Source organism: Lissotriton helveticus, chromosome 2_1 (assembly GCF_964261635.1).
Source record: "Lissotriton helveticus chromosome 2_1, aLisHel1.1, whole genome shotgun sequence".
In the NCBI taxonomy this organism is placed as follows: domain Eukaryota; kingdom Metazoa; phylum Chordata; class Amphibia; order Caudata; family Salamandridae; genus Lissotriton; species Lissotriton helveticus.
This window is the reverse complement of record NC_136059.1, coordinates 735370526-735388322: the sequence shown is the minus strand read 5'-3', so window position 1 is coordinate 735388322 and position 17797 is coordinate 735370526. Positions and strand designations below refer to the sequence as shown.

At 46.6% G+C, this 17797-nt stretch overlaps 1 protein-coding gene across 4 annotated transcripts in view; it reads right to left on the bottom strand.

Annotated features, from left to right (window-relative positions):
* Window positions 1-17797, bottom strand: part of PAM (peptidylglycine alpha-amidating monooxygenase) — a 1252349-nt gene that overhangs the window by 331792 nt on the left and 902760 nt on the right. For all 4 annotated transcript variants that reach the window (XM_078675446.1, XM_078675447.1, XM_078675444.1 and 1 more), the window contains exon 14: window positions 6388-6578. In XM_078675446.1, the coding sequence (XP_078531572.1) occupies window positions 6388-6578 (191 nt within the window). The remainder of the gene's footprint in view (window positions 1-6387; window positions 6579-17797) is intronic.

Here is a 17797-nt window from a genome sequence, read left to right as displayed (position 1 = left end):
GAATCTACCTCAAAAGAACAAGTATGCTGGCTGAGCTCCATCCTGCTCACAATTTTTCAGACATGGTACTCGGCCAGCTATTGCCTGTTTTCCCTGACCAGCAGAAACCAGATACCACTGGGAACTCACTGAATTGCCGTCTGGCTCATTTTTAGACTTTGGCTCTTGGTGAGTTATGTCCAACAGTCAAGGATTACTCTTGAAGGTTGGTGTGGGGTGGAAACTTAGACACTGCAATCACATAAACCGCATGAGTTAGATTGTCCTGTCCATACTACTTTAATAGTAAGAAATAACCTTTATGATCACTAGGTTAGTAGCTGTGCAACAGTTAGCAGTTAAACACAATTCCACGGTGCAGAGAGATATTGACTTTCGTTAATGCATAACCACTACGCTCCACACTATTCTGAAATGTCAACAGTGGGGAGAATCAACAGAGGCTCTTCTGGCCAGTTTTTGTGCTGCATGTCAGGTTTGAATACAATGTTCAATCTGTTCTGCAGAAGTTCTCAGGTCCAATTACAGCCATTCGATGGTTAGTACTCTGTCCTGTGCTCAGGTATGCATATCAGGTTCAAGCGGCCTTAGTGACAGATGCTATTGAGTCCCGATTTTTTTTGGGGGGGGTGATCTACAGTTTATTGGGAGAGACAGAGGCACCATCATGGCAGGGGAAACAGTAGAGTCTTAAAATGATTGTCAATTTTCCAAAGTAGCGAACACAGCATGATAAGATGTTCGCCCAGGAAGCGAATAAGCTGTGGAACTGAGGAAGGTAAAGCCCTGCGGACAGTCTTTGTGTCTGGATTGGTCTGCTCTACAAGACCTTTTTAGCTCTCGCCCGCTCACTGATTATTGGCACGGAAAGCAGGAGTCTCTCTCTCAGAGGGAGTGATGTGAGAATCTGTCAAATTGTTCTTTTTATCGAAGTGGGACCTCTGGGACCAGACTCACAGCTGGTAGTACGGCTACCATCTTGGTGGCTCTTCTCCCCAAGACAGTGGTCCAAAGTAACTGAGCTAGGCATTCATTTCTGCAAGTGCAATAGGTTGCACAGCAGCTTTTCCTCAGGTATCAGCCACAGCAGGCTTTTCTTCCAAAGTCCTACAGTGTGGTCCATACTAATTCAAAGGGGAAAGCCAACTTCCATACCCATGCAGCCACGGCCCGTGCAGGTAAGAGCGGTGGGCGGTGGGGTCGGGGATTTCCGACAGACGACAAGGGAAATATAAATAATGAGTTAATTTTGAAACGTTGTCGTCTGTCAAAACTCCACCCCACCCGGCCCAACTATCCACCGCTCTTACCTGCACTGGGCTGCAGCTGTACCCATGGCGTACGAGAACCAGAATAAAATGTTAAAATAAAATAAACTATTCATTGGTAAGTCGACCCTAAAAACAGAAACTACATATGTTATGTTATGTTATTAATTTTTATATCGCGCACAGCTGCCCCGGCGAAGGGGCGTCCTGGCGCGTGAACAGGTACTAAACATAACAGAATAAAAAGGAAGGAGTCCTAGTCGAGAGCAGGGAACAGGAAAGTTTTAATCATACGTCTAAAAACGGTAAGATTATTCAGTGCACGGATATGTACCGGTAGAGCATTCCACAGGCCAGCGGCAAGTACTCGGTAAGATCGACCACCCATCCTACTGAGCTTAAAACGGGGACAAAGCGCCAGATGAAGCGCCTCCGATCTTAGAGACCTCAGTGGTACATACGGAGTTAGCAGATTCGCTAATGCCGGCGGCGAGGAAAGCTTCAGAATTTTGAAAGCCAAACATAGTGACTTAAACTGAATTCTTTGCCTAACCGGCAGCCAATGAAGAGCGGAGATCGTGCTGGACACCGAGCAATATTTAGGAAGGCCAACTATCGCCCTTGCTGCGGCATTCTGCACCCTTTGGAGTCTAGATGCTTCGGCCTGATTGACCCCCAGCAGCAGCACACTGCCGTAGTCCAGCCGAGATAGAACCGTGGCTTGAACCACGATTTGCCGAGTAGAAGAGTCGAAGAACTTGAGGATAGGTCTGAGGCCCCGCAAAATGCCATAGCAGGTGGCTGCGACCTTCTTCGTGTGACTCGAGAAGGATAGGGCAGAGTCCATCCAAGCTCCTAGGTTCTTCACCTCGGAGACAGGGACGGGAGTAACGCCCAATTCCGGCGGCCACCACTGATCACCCCAGAGCTCTGCGTGTTTCCCCAGCACCATAACTTCCATTTTTTTGGCGTTCAGTTGTAGGCAGTTAGATCTTAGCCAATCTGCCACGGCCAAAAGTCCTGCTCGGAATCTGGGGGCATCTATCTCAGGGTCACTACTCAGAGTCACCGCCAGCTGCGTATCGTCAGCATATGAGGTCATAGTCAGACCCCATTGCTTGACGATCACAGCTAGCGGTTGTACATATAGGTTGAACAATGTAGGGCTCAATGAGGAACCCTGAGGGACCCCAGGATCCAACGAGTGAAAGGTGGACTGGCCAGGTGGTATAGCCACTTTAAAGGACCTGCCGGAAAGGAAAGAGCAGAACCACTGAAGGGCAGTCCCCGAAATACCAGCCTCCTGCAGACGCAGGGCCAGAATGCGGTGAGACACAGTGTCGAACGCGGCGCTCAGATCTAATAGGAGGAGCGCCGCCGTTCGCCCCGCAAATATACTTGTTTATCATCTTCAGCAATGTTGTGCACTATAATACATTCCAATATTATAAAAAGAGCAAACCCACAGTACTGACGAAGCATTAAAGCATGAAAAAAAATTAATTACTTACGTGTGACTTAAATAATGTAATAATTTAGATAATGGTGTATCCATTTCATTAAGCTACTGTATTCATACTGATCTACTGATTTGTGATATATATTCGCATTCACACTATGCTCGAACTACCACCCTGGTCTATTGCCATTTTATGAAACAAATAATAGAAAACAGGTTGATTAAGGGGCCTGCATGATAAAACACTATCACATCAGCTTCAGCCGAAGTAGGATCCGCCACAGAGTCTGTGATTAATTAGCGTCTTCTTGAATCAGATAGGGGAGGCCGGATACAGAGCATATGGATACGAGATTCAGAACCGGATTATATAGCCTGCAGGAATCTATTCTATCACTGATCTAGATTAATATGCTGAAATCCAAACTTCATAAAATTAGGTCAAACCTGCGACCCTAAAGAAGCTACCATATTGGTCAGCGGACTTAGCTTATGAAACCAACACACAATTGCACAATATTGCGTGAATTCACCTAACCGTTTACAGTCTTCTGAAAAAAACGTGCCAGCTTGATATTTTTTTAATTATACCTCTTCAAGCATGCATGGTAATGAGCCAATCATTCCAACTTTCTTTTAGATGATACTTATCAATTAGACACTCTGCATACAGATAAAATTGTTCATTGAGTGGGATAAGCCTTTAACTCTTAACACGCCGTTCCAAAAAAGAGCTTAATCAAGAATCTGGAGGAGCTTTTTTTTCTAGCAAAGCTGACACAAAAAGGGAAGATTGAGCAGCAAGGGTCCCACTGCTCCTGAATCATAACTCCTGTCTTAGGAGTGCATGTGGGCCGCCCGCCTTAAGTGGACCAATCGACCTAACAATGTCCCCTCAATACAATTCAGCCATTGGAAGGCTTTTCAATGGTAGACTGTGGAAGCAAACACACAATAAGAGACCTTGGCACAATAAGCGAGCAGTGAGGGCAATGCCAAAAGCCCACAGTATTGTCTGGTATAATTTGTCAAACCCATATAGACTGTTGCTGCTTTGACTTTCGCACAATGCACCAGAGGTGTCCAACTTAAAGTGTCAGTGAACACCCTATACACATACTTAGGGCTCATCATTAACCACCACTAATTTATTTCCAATAATTGTACATCTTTCTGCCTAATGAAACAATTATGGTTTTACTCGCATGAACAATTGGGAAAATGGTTTGATTACATGTTGTAAAGGAATTACATTGGTGGCTGATTAATGCCTGGTCTAGGATCATCAAATCATCGGAATCCATTAATAATGCTATTGAGGATTCAGATTTATGGAGGAATGAAGTTCACCACGGGCAAAGTCAGTGGTAAATCCACCAAATATAAATTGAAGAGGGTAGGAACAATGCCACAACCCTCTTTCAAGAAACTGTTGCCATTGATTTTCCTGCTCTACTGACTGTCTTGGCCTAATCAAACTCCTCCCCATGTATTTGCGTAGTTGAATCAAACGGGGTGAATTGCAGAAACACTGCAGGCATAAAACGAGAGAGCGAGAGAGAGAGATGAGGAAAAGAAAATGGAGAGAAAGAATGGAGAGACAGGGAGGTCAGACAGAGGAGAATATATAGAGACGAGAGAGAATGGATGGATTTGAGCAAGAGGCAGTAGCGTAATGCACAGTGATGGGGCCCTCCCGCAGAATGTGATGAGGGACTCCGGCATCACCCAGATCGCACAGATATTAATTGACCTTGGCTTAATTAGGGGCCCCTGAATTGTTGCCCCGCCCCCCCTCCAAAAAAAAGCTGCAGGGGCAAAGCAGAGTGGCTTACCTGCACGTTTGACTAATTCTTATTCCATGCCACTGCACGCATTCTGCAAGGCATTTAATGGCACGGCTTAGAGGATGAGCCCCCCTCCCCTCCAAAACAAGACGCCTTGGGTGCCCCCCGCACCCCACTCCCACCCTCGGGGTCTGCAGGCGCCTCTGTTACACTGCTGGTGAGACACACAGAGGATGTACCGGATTGAACATTTTTGCTTTGGAATGCTTTTGGTTCTCAGTCTTTTCTGCGACCCAGGGGTGTACGTTCCTCGATTCTGGATATTTGCAGTGTTGGAACCAGGCACTCAAAACAGGAATCCAACCATCTCTGCCAGCACAGTTAACAAATGTAATCCCCAATAACCTGATATAGTCGCAGCCACAATTAAGCTTCTACTGCAGAGCAAAACTAAAAAGTACCCATTGTAATAGAATTACACCTCCACACCCCAACTCTAATGTACACATCCCCCTGCGTTCCTCCCATCCCCAGCTAGCTAGCAGCAATCTCCCATCAAGAGAACCACAGCATCACCAATGGGTCCCTGCCACTCATATAAGGTACAAACAGCAGCATCCTTGGTAAGACCACAAGCTGCTTAAAACGTGATCAGACTTGTGGCCAAATCATTCCTTAGTAATAGGCCTGGCAATTGTTCCAAGAGAAATCTACTTCACGCAGTTCTGTGAGGTTTTTGGCGTACCTAAAACACTGTGAAATTAATGAATACCTATAGCTGGTATTAAACTCCAGTTAGGTACCAAACAGAGTATAAGAGGTAGGCACACCAGGAATGTTCTTCCTACAAGGGCAGTGGGGAGCAAAGAATCATGGATCAGAATAGAATGAGATAGGAGGACCGGAGAAACATTACTGATTAAGTAAGCCTCATGCATATGATGGAAGAGGGCTTGCCATTGTAAAGTAAGCAGAAAAAAGGCTCAATCTTTGGCTAAACGACCCACTGAAATTTATTAGACTTAGGCATTTTCATTTTAGACTTTTAGTTATGAGAATTGATTGCACATTATCTAACGCATTCATTTGTCTTTGTCCTTTTGAGAATCCATACTTTTCTGTAGAGCTAGTAAGATCTAACACAATGTAATTCACAAGAACCGTCCCATTCTGGCATTCACTCATTAAAACAAGCTAGAGCTCACAGCATCTCGCAGAGAGTGCAATGCAAACACTGAAAACAATAGTAGGCTCTGCTGCTGTAATCATAAATATAAAACTCATCTCTAGTACCCCTTACAATATGTATCAAGCAACATGACTTAAGCAGACAGAGCAAAACTACGGAGCAACTTTCAGATTCGGAATGGAACCACTGAGGATTCTTTTGGGAACGACGAGTAACTGCAAAGTGTAAAGGAACCCTACCGTGCTGATAAACATATAAATACTACAATTCTTGCGATCGCGTGTAGATTGATGATCCCAGGGGTTGAAACATATCTGGTGCCCTTGGAAGAGTGGGCAATGAACAGAATCCGCAATCTATTTTAGTTCATTGATGCAGCCCAAAAGCAAGACCATCTTCCTCTTTAATCATACTACTAGTGATCAACTGAATCAAATACGGATGATAGGTCTTGGAGAATTGTTACAGCTTGATTTCCCTGACCTGATATCTGCTGCAGTTCTCCTATTCTCTGTAGTGTTGTTTTCTGCATGCTGTGGAAAGGTGTTAGGCTTGAATGACCCACATGTGATACACATTTGCTTGTTATTTAGTTGAGCAGGTCCTGCAACAATATTCAGGCCACTCAGTATTATCATCGCGGTAAATTGAAACTCGTGGAATAAAACAAAGTGCACATTTTACCTTCATGATGGTGGTGTTCGTGCGACATCATCATAGAGGGGTCCACAGGAATGGGAACATTGGCCTCTTCTGGAATATTTCTAAACAGATCCGCTCTGCCATCCTGTACACAGGTCATGTATGAAGTGGCATGTGCAGCATCCATATAATACATAATGTAGAAATTGCACATTTCATCAACAGATGTGCCGCTGTAGATAAGAAGGTAAAACCACAAAAACAAAGAAAACAAAGTATAAGAGCACTGCTTAAACATTAGCACATTTCTAAGTCTCGAAACCAGTTCATAAATGTCAGCATTGACGCACGTTTGCATAAATTAGTTTGTATCTACCTGGATTTGCTTCTATCATGGATGATGGGGTACTGCAGAGTGACAGGACACTAGCTATCGGTTAAAAGAGGAGGGGGAGAGAGAGAGATGGGGGGCATAGAGGGAGAAGAGGAATATAGAGAGAGAGAACTTCGACCATTGCAATATAATTAAAATAAACCATTGTTATCCATCAGGACAAGAACCTAATCATCTGACCTGTAGGAAGACAGATACTTTGCCTCATTCAAAGAAGTATTAGACACTCCTCGCTCTCTGAAAGTTGTCCCTATAGCAGTCACTGTGCAGTAGATTAGGTGTACCGAGCTATGGCTTTGCTTGATAGCAAGATCTGCCCAATGGTTAACTAAATGTTTTTCCTATTGAAAGGGATACACTGCTGATAAGAAATACGCTTGGTTCACCTTTTAAGTTTAGATGGGAGGCACCTAGCTTTTTTGGACAATTGCAGGACACCCTAGCACATACTGTTAATTCCCCTATTAATGGCCAAGCCTCCATTTTCAGAGCTCACATAGCTCAGTTGTCTGTAAGTGAGATCTTTTGGGGAAGCAAACCAAAAACTTACAGTGCTTTTTATTCCCGTTCAATGACCACCCCATCCGACGCGCTCCATGTTGCTCCCTTCTCCCCAACCTAGCTTTTCTATTTCTATTAAATCGAAGCCTACCAGACAGCACAGTTGTCTGGTTTGCAAACAACATCTTGGGATCATCCAGGTGCTTCCCTGGGAATGCATTTAACCCACTACTTGCCATTGGCTTTGTGGTTTGTAACTCACATTTGCTTACTTTCTATTTGCTGGCTTTATTTGTTTTAAATTGGCCACTCGAGGTCATCCCTTCCTTGCCCAAACCCTATTTACTGTATTCTTCAACCAGTATTGAAAATCTGTTAACAGACCTTTAAATGTTCCAGCGGTAGCGCTTACCTGTAGCGCCTGTATTTGGCAGTACTCTATTTTTAATCCTCCCGTTTTTGGTGTAATTTATTTTATTTTCTTTCTGGCACTTACTCCCTGATTTTAATCCAGCCTGGCCTCGCACTCCCCCACGGCTGTCATCTTACTCGCAATTTAATTGTGTAATCACCGCATTTGGCGGGTCCTCTGCCCCTTGCTCGTGGCGGCCTTACTGGGTGAGTGTGCTTCAGCGCGCTAGTCCTGTTTCTACTCGCCTTGCGAGCATATAGGCAGGCAATTCCCAGCAGCGCGCTCTATTCCAGCGGTAGCGCTTACCTGCAGCGCCTGTATTTGGCAGTACTCTATTTTTAATCCTCCCGTTTTTGGTGTAATTTATTTTATTTTCTTTCTGGCACTTACTCCCTGATTTTAATCCAGCCTGGCCTCGCACTCCCCCACGGCTGTCATCTTACTCGCAATTTAATTGTGTAATCACCGCATTTGGCGGGTCCTCTGCCCCTTGCTCGTGGCGGCCATACTGGGTGAGTGTGCTTCACCGCGCTAGTCCTGTTTCTACTCGCCTTGCGAGCATATAGGCAGCCATGCTGACGCGCAGCGGTAACGCGCAGCGGGGACGCCGTACTGACGCCGGAGTTACGCCAGAGTTCAGCCCGTCTGTGCCCGTCCGGGCCCAGACGGGCTTAGGGCTGGTCCCTATGCCCGATCCATTGGAGCCACCTCACACTCGTATCGGGTATGGGAGGGAGGAACTCATGTCCTGGCGGATTTTGCAATCTACTACTTGCAAATTCGCCCAGGAAGGATTGCTCCCATTCCTGCCTTGCGGGGCTTGTATTGTGGGTCAGGATACGGCTTCTGTTAAATCAGTGCTCTCCATGGCATTACTGAACTGTCGGTCCCTACCTAGTCACGCTACTGAGATCAACTCCCTCATTCTGGACCACGAGCTGGATGTCTTATTTCTAACTGAGACCTGGATTTCCTCCAGCTCGGGCCCCGATATGGTTAGAGCACTCCCTCCAGGTTTTCTCATATCCCATCGGGACAGGCCTGTGGGGAGGGGAGAAGGAATTGCCATCCTCTATAGGGACTCACTAGTTTGCAAGGTTCAGGAGGGAGGGATTAGCGATTGTGAGAGCTGTCAGTTCTCCCTCCGCTTGTCACCCACTGCATCCATGGCGGGCTTGCTGATTTATCGCCCACCGGGAACCCTGGTAAACTTTCTCAACTCCTTCCTAGAAATCACCGCACTTCTTGCCTCCTCAACGGGTAACTTTGTTGCTTTAGGTGATTTTAACATTCACCTTGACGACCCTTCCAATTCCCTGGGAGTAGATCTGCTAGGTGATCTCAAAGCTTTTGGGATCAACCTGGCTAATTCGGGTGCCACACATGGGAAAGGCCACTTGTTGGACCCTATATTTTCTAACTCGAATGGCCTTAAAGCACTTCCAGCGTTGGCTCTGCCTTGGACAGACCACTTTATGGTGCCTGCCCAGTGGCAGTTTGACATCCCAGCTGCGCCGGCCCCTAGGGTATACACTGTGGATAGAGCCTGGTCTATGCTCCCAGTGGACACATGGGCGGCACATCTGGAGGCGTCCCGGCCTCCCCCTGGGTCTAACCCGCTAGTTGCGGATGAGAATCTAAACATCTGGCTTACTAACTCACTGGATGCTCTCCTCCCCAAAAAGAAACAACTTACCAGGGGTAAGAGAGTGGGATCTGCGCCCTGGTATACACCTGCCGGTACAAAAAGGGGGGTTGAACCCATGCAGTCGCGGGGACCTTGGCGCTATATGGTATACTAGAAAGAGGGTCCCCGCAAGGAGAGAGTGTTGTGTACGACACACACTAAGAAGGACAATTAAACTAAAAAAACTTGAATCCAAATTACTTATGCAAAAGTATTGTCCTTTATTTAACAATACCTGATTTCATTTGTAAAACAAACATCGTATTTGTAATTAGTAATAGGCCCCAATCGAGTGAGAAAAGGAAGGGAAGGGGGGGGGTGCTCAGGGCAGTGCAAAGTCGTAAAGAAATAGATACAATCAAAAAGAAGTGCATTTACTACAATACTACATAGATTTCAAAATGACTCTAAATAAAGCCGAAATGGTTAAGGCATCATTTGAAAACAATCAATCTAAGAACATTCTACGGCTACATACATGGTTGAAAAAATCATGGGCATGTGCCTGAGGTCCAAAAAAAAGAAAGAAGAAGGCGTCGACGTTTCGACCCCTAGCCGTAGGTTACTTTTAATCACACAAATTATTAAATACAGGAAGTAAAGCGCTGTCAGCCTTTACCCAGGGGGTTTTAATTCTGAAGTGGTTGGGTAGCGTGGTTTCCCATAAGTCATTTTCCGGGATGCTGACCTCGTCCGGTTATTCGTGGTCGCTGCAGTGTGCTTTTGCTCGAACCCAACTCCGTCCAATGGGAAGCAACGAGGCGGCTAGCAATCTGACGTCGGAGGACGCAGCAGCCGACTAACCCTCGCCCCTTCAAAACTTAGAGATCGAGCTTGCGAAATACAAGAACACATTTATAGTGGCGCAACTAAATAACAATTCATACATGGCCTGGAGCCTCGTTATTCCGCCAAGTTGATTCTCTATTAAAAAACCACGCTACCCAACCACTTCAGAATTAATACCCCCTGGGTAAAGGCTGACAGCGCTTTACTTCCTCTATTTAATAATTTGTGTAATTAACTGATACCTTGCCTGGGTGCGGATAACGGCAACTGGTAATTTTATACCACCATCACCCCTCATCACTTCGTGTCTAAATTTGATATTCAAATGCCCCACTACCCCCCTACAATTGTCCTGATGAAGACCCCGTTATAGGATTAAAAGTAACCTACGGCTAGGGGTCGAAACGTCGACGCCTTCTTCTTTCTTTTTTTTGGACCTCCAGCACATGCCCATGATTTTTTCAACCATGTATGTAGCCGTAGAATGTTCTTAGATTGATTGTTTTCAAATGATGCCTTAACCATTTCGGCTTTATTTAGAGTCATTTTGAAATCTATGTAGTATTGTAGTAAATGCACTTCTTTTTGATTGTATCTATTTCTTTACGACTTTGCACTGCCCTGAGCACCCCCCCTTCCCTTCCTTTTCTCACTCGATTGGGGCCTATTACTAATTACAAATACGATGTTTGTTTTACAAATGAAATCAGGTATTGTTAAATAAAGGACAATACTTTTGCATAAGTAATTTGGATTCAAGTTTTTTTAGTTTAATTGTCCTTCTTAGTGTGTGTCGTACACAACACTCTCTCCTTGCGGGGACCCTCTTTCTAGTATACCTGGTATACACCTGAGCTGAGGACATTGAGGAAGGGCTGCAAGAGGCTGGAGCGGACCTGGAGGAAAGATTGGAACGAAACGAGCCGGAGAGAATATCGGGCGGCTCTCAGTACCTACAAATCTGCCATTCGGGTAGCTAAATCTGGATTCTTTGAGGAGAGAATTGGCTCTGCGGCCAACTCCTCGAAGGAATCGTTTAGGGTCATTAAAGAACTCCTGAGAACCCCCGAACCTCAGGTTATTCACGAGGACCCACATGAGAAATGCTCAGAATTGGCCTCCTTTTTCAAAACTAAAATTGATAACATCCTTGCATCTCTCCCCCGGCTAACCGAGGACGTCTCCTCGGGTGGTAGCCCAGGGCCTCAGCCCAGGGTGCGATCTGCAGAATTGGTCTCTCTTGGTCCTGTCACTGTGGAAGAAGTTCTCACAGTCCTGACGACCATGAAGAGTGGTTCTCCGAAAGACCCTGCACCCATGAAGTATCTGAAGCAGGTAGCCCCCACCATCGTCGGCCCAGTGACGGACCTTATAAACCTGTCTCTTACCCAAGGAGTGGTACCCCCTAGTTGGAAAGGAGCGGTTGTTAAGGCTCTTTCGAAGAAGCCTAACTTGGACCCTTCCGACCTTGCCAACTTTAGGCCTATTTCCCTGCTCCCCGGCCTTAGTAAGGTGGCGGAGAAGCTGGTGAATAGTCGCCTATCGGGCTTTTTGGAGTCCAATTCCCTCCTGGGCAATTCCCAAACGGGCTTCCGCCCCGGTCAGGGGACCGATACGGCACTGCTGGCAGTCGTGGAGAATGCTAGGAGCATTTTGGATGCAGGGGGATCGGTGGCAGTGATCCTCCTGGACCTCAGTGCTGCTTTCGACACCGTAGACCATCAGGTGCTTCTCCGACGGCTGGCGGGGGTGGGGGTCTCCAGGATGGCCCTCAAGTGGTTCGCTTCCTTTTTGGAAGGCCGGACATTTGAGGTGTGGGAAGGCATCGAGAAATCATCCTCAGTACCTCTCCAGTGTGGTGTGCCACAGGGCTCATCGTTGAGCCCTACCCTTTTTTAACATTTATATGGCCCCTCTGGAGAGTGTGGTACTGCCTCTGGGTATCAAGATTATCAGCTATGCTGTTGATACTCAGTTGGTGGTAGGCCTTTCCCAGTCGGCTCACCAACCCGACCGGCTGCACACGTGTTTGGATAAGATCTTCACGTGGATGTGTAGCTCAGCTCTCAAGCTTAACGGCTCCAAGACGGAACTGATGCTGCTGGGGAATTCCCCTCCCTCATTATCACCTAGCAGTTGGCCTAGCTGCCTGGGACCCGTACCCACCCCCAAGCAGGAGATCAAGAGCCTGGGGGTGTGGCTCGAGCAGGATCTTTCTTTTAAAACACACGCAAAAAAGATCGCAGGCGTGTGTTTCGGCCTGCTCCGATCAGCCCGGAAGATTCTACCTCTCCTCCCAGTGGCCTCTAGGAGGTTACTCATTCAGGGGCTTATCATTTCGCGGCTGGACTTCAGTAACGTATTGTTTCTGGGTGCTCCAGAATCCACCCTAAACAAGCTGCAGCAAGTGCAGAACGCGGCCGCCAGGCTCCTGGCGGATCTTCCTAGGCGTCAGTCGGCTCGCCCTGCGCTGAAGGCGCTACACTGGCTCCCTGTCAGAGAGAGGGTGAAATTCAAGGCACTCTGTATGGCCCACAAAATTCTGCAGGGGAAAGGCCCACCTATTTTAGGGGATATGGTTCAGTCTTACAAGGCCTCCCGCTCTCTCCGTTCTGACCATCAACACCTGCTGCAGGTTATGAGGGTGAGGAAGGCAAGAGCCGGTGGCAGAAGATTCTCCATAAACGTGGCCACTCTGTGGAACTCTCTCCCTCTGTACTTGCGCTCGGAAACGAGTTTTTTACGGTTCCGTAAACTTTTAAAAACTTATCTGTTCCCTGCCTAATTCTTGTGCCTAGTGTGGTGGTGTCTTTTTCTGGATGAGCGCGGGGATGCCCAAGGGTAACCAGGCGCTATATAAAATTCGTTAATAATAATAATAATAATAATAAAATGTTGTTCTAATCTTGTTACATTTGTTTTGTATTCAAAGACAGAGGTCAAATGTCAGGCTTCGTCTTCCAGGGAGCTTGGTGTTTACTTTTCTTTATCTGACTTCAAATTGAAAGGATTTTTGTGACAATCTTTCTGGCTACTCGAAGTGTGCTGTACAATGTTACATTCTTTTTTCTGGCACAAAACAAAATGTAAATGTCTATAAAATGAACTGTACAGATATTTCAGAATATCGAAAGCACAAATTACACATATTTTTTGGTAGTTCTGAAGTGTGGTAGAAAAAATATTTTAATATGATCAAAACAAATCAATATACTAGGTGATGACATGGGCGCATGCGTAAGCGTGTGTATGTGTAAGATGGCCGCTATGCCACTGTAGAGGACAGTCGCATTTTCTCCTTCTCCCGCCCGAGGAATATGAGTCTGGGATTTCTGACTCCGCTATGCTGATTTTCCAGAGGGTCTCTGGCAACAAAAAAAGTATTAGAGCACTACAGGAGGCGCTGTCAGCCATACGGATTTATTTTTGCAAGTATCTGAGAGGAGCGCTCATACAAGGCATCACAGGCATCACACACGCCTGTGTGATGTCGCAACGTACCGGAGCAATCCCGAAGAATACAGCTATGAGCAAAAGAAGCACTGCAGCGAATACTGCTGCTCAGAGGAGTCTGCCCAAAAGAAGCGAAAAGTTGGATAAAGCTGCCAAAGATAAGGAAAAGGAAAAGGTGGGACCCAAGACAGCGTCGCAAGCGGAGACCCCGGGAGCGAAGGGTCCGCAACAGCAGAGGCGCCTTCACTCTGAGAGCGGAGCACCGAAACACGCAATTATCCTACCTGCTGCCGGTAAGGATCTGAGGCAGCCCACCGTCACGGAGGCTTTCGCGGGCAGGGCTCAGCCGATAGTCCCACCGACAAACCAGTCAGCAATCCAGCCAGTCGCCCAATAGGCAGGTCACCCGGCGATCATTGTTACCGGCAGCAGCGCCGCAGCAGAGACGGAGGCAGACGCGGAAGCCGCTGAAGCCGCTGAACGCGAGGACGCAAGCACGGCGGTTGCTAGGCAACCGGGGCTCCAGGCCTGCACGCCTCACGCGGGAGCCGCGCTGGAGGCAAAGAACGCCGAGGAGGCAGCAGAGCTGCCAAGTATGGATGGAGATGTGGGCACAATGGCAGTTATGGAGAGCAGCACCAACAAATCAAGCACTGGAGGGCTCAATGAGGCAGAAGGAGAGCTGGCGAACATTAACAATGCCTTAATGCTGGAAGCCCTAATGCAGGTAAATCTTGCTCCTACGCCTGGGGACAGTAACATACTAATTCAGTCTAACTGGGGGAGCATGAAAAGCCTGGAGAGCCATACCGCAAGGGGCAGCAAAGGGGGTAAGGGAAAGCGTGGATGCTCCCCAGAGGCAGATAAGTTTTACTCTGTGACGGAGGGCTCTGGTACTGACTCATCTCCATTGGGCTCAGAGGAAGAGGAAGAGGACATCACTACAGATTTGGTATCAGGAAGTGAGTCAGAAGGGTCCCACTCTAATGAACACGGAGGAAAGAAAACACAGAGGAAGAAAAGAAGGACTATGATAAGGCGCGATAGAGACACAGATAGGGAAGCAGCAAGTACAAATAGAAAATTGCTCTGGGACTATGGTAGTATTTCCAAAACGTATCAGGAGCATGACTCAGCTGAGGCATCCGACAACCGCCCCATTAATACCTCCCAAAATACAGCTGAAACGTCCCCTCAAGCAACCTTAGATGGAATGTGCGCCATGTTGAGACAAATACAATTGGAGGCCAGACTGGAAAGCAGAAGAGCTAGACTAGACACTAAAAAAATACAAGCAAGCATAAGGAAAATTAACAAAAAGTATGAGGAGGTCGAAGAAAGAGTGGTGCAGGTGGAGGAGAGGACTGGTAGATTGGAGGATGAAGTCACAGTCTGGCAGACGGCTAGGACAGAGCAAGGGAAGGTGATCGAGGACCTGCAGTGGAAGCTGGAGGACTTTGAAAACCGCCAGAGGCGGAATAATCTGAGACTCTTGGGTCTGGAGGAAGGGGTGGAGGGGAGGAATCCGAGGGAATTTGTGATTAAATTGCTAAAAAGCGCGTACCCAGAGGCACAGTGGCAATGGGAATTAGAGGTCCAAAGGGCGCACAGATTCCCGCTGACTCAGAAAAAAGCAAGAGGGGCTAGCCAAAATGTGTTGCCAAGGGCGATGCTAGTCTTTTTTGGTAATTTCTTGGCCAGGCAGGAAGTTATGGATACTGCCAGACCAGATAAAAAAATGACAGCCGAAGGGGTAACGTTCTTTGCTAGGCCGGATTTCTGTCATACAACTGTAGAAAGAAGGTGGAAGCTTAGACAGTTAATCACACCATTTCAGCGCCAGGGATCTGAAGCCTACCTGATGTACCCCTCCAAATTGAAAGTCATCACAGGGGGTCATGTCAGAATGTTTTACTCAGAAATAAAGGCAGGCGAATACCTGACAGAAATAACGGAGATCCAGAGGAGTAAAAGGAGTAGAGATACTGAACCAGCATAAGATCCATAACACAGTACTAAGGCAGTACTGGGTATGGTAATACTTCGGGCAGACTGGGTGGGGGAAGGAGGCGACACTACAGCAGCGAGCAGCCACACATAGGTCAGGATTGACCTATTTGCCTGTAGCACAAGGGGGGGGAGAGCAAGGGGGGGGCACCTGGGGGGCGGGCGAGGGGGGGAGGTGGGCTAGGGGTGGGGGTGGAGTAGAATTAGGATTATGTACAGCACAAGGTAACCAGATAGGTAAGAAAGAGAAAGTGACAGCAATTCTAAAGAGGGTGAAGGTGAATGTGAATGGATTAGCTCCCAAGACTAGATGGCGTTAAGGGTTGCTACCATCAATATATGTGGACTAAATGATAGTGGGAAAAGGCAGAAAGTGGCAGCTATGTGCAGATTACTGAGACTAGATGTCATATGCTTTCAGGAGACACATGTGAAGGGGAAGGACAAATATATTCTGGATCAGCTAGGCTATGAAGTCTTAGCATGTACACATCAAGATTCAAAAACAAAAGGTGTGGCTATTTTGGCAAAAAAAGGAATTATCCAGGTAGAGAAGAAAAAGGAAGATGTTGGAGGGAGATGGGTTATGGTAGAAGGGAAAACATCTGGGGGTAGATATACAATTGTATCTGTATATGGCTCTAATGAAGACGATCCTGATCTCTTTGATATGTTAGATGTCGAGTTGGCTTTATGGACAGAACCGATAATCTTCTGTGGGGATTTAAACATTAATGGACTTTCAGGGTTGGGTCTGCTGGGTGGGGGGATGCAGGGAGATCGTAAAAAGAGGTCACGGAGGTCTATTGCTAACTTAATGTCTAATAATGCACTGTCTGATGTTTGGTTAGCACATAATCCTACTGGATCTGGTAGTACCTTTTATTCCGCTCCCCACAAGGTCGTTGCTAGACTGGATTATTTCTTAGTCACCAACTCTGTGGTATCAGATGTAAGGATAGAAAGGCTTCCACAGGTCTTTTCGGATCATAACCCTCTAATCTTAACTATCCCACAGAATTTAAGCCCTATCCTCAAAGAATATAACTGGACATTTGAAAGAGGGTTACTGAAAGAGGAAGACTATGTAAATTGGATGAAGACATGGATTAGACAATTTTGGGAGGTGAATAGAGGTACAGCATCGGCAGGAATGGTCTGGGACACCTTTAAGGCAGGGGTAAGAGGCGAAACACTGGCTTATACTCTCCGTAGAAGCAAAAAGGAAAAACTCGAGCTAACTAATAGGCTATATGCCCTAATGGAATTAGAACAACAGCTCATTCAAGCAGTAATGAATCAAGAATCTGTAGAGGGGATCTTATTAGAGATAGAACTCAAAAGAGCAGAAGCCAGTGAAAAATTAGCAAATAAAGCGGCAAGTAATTACTTAACGAAAAAAGAACAATGCTACGAATTCAATGAGAGGGTAGGACATATGTTAGCTGTTCGCATTAGACAAAACTTGGCAGCGGGAGAAATTAAAGAAATTAGGAATAAAAGTGGGAAAGTTGTGACTAAGGTGGATGATGTGAGGGAGGTGTTTAGGGAGTTTTATTCTGATTTATACGACCAAGATCTGGGAAATGTTGAAGCTAAGATAGAGGAATATTTAGCAGGAATTGTACATGAGGAGCTGAGTGAGGAAAATAAAGAGGTACTGGAATCACCACTATCACTGGGAGAAGTTCATAAAGCGGTAACCAAACTTCCCTCAGGGAAAGCAGCAGGACCTGACCAAATCCCGGCTGAGTTTTATAAAACTTTTTGGGATACCGTGAGGGTTGACATGCTGGAGACTCTAATACAAGCACAGAGGGGGGAAAATGTACCTCAATCTTGGGCTGGGGCAAACATCATCGTAATCTTAAAAAAGGATAAACCACGCTTGGATCCGGGCTCATATAGACCAATAACGTTGATGAACGCGGACGCAAAGATCTACTCTAAGGCACTCTCACAGCGACTCAGTAGGGTAATTGAGGGGTTGGTATGTACGACACAGCACGGATTTATACCTGGCAAGGGGACAACGCAACACACAAGGCAGATGGTGACCATATTGGACGCTACGGGGGCCACAGGGGACCCTGCCTCGGCCATTTTCTTGGATGCAGAGAAGGCCTTTGACAGGGTCTCCTGGGGGTACCTGTGGAAGACCATGGAATGGTTTGGGATTGGAGTAGGCTATATAAAGGCTATACAGGCA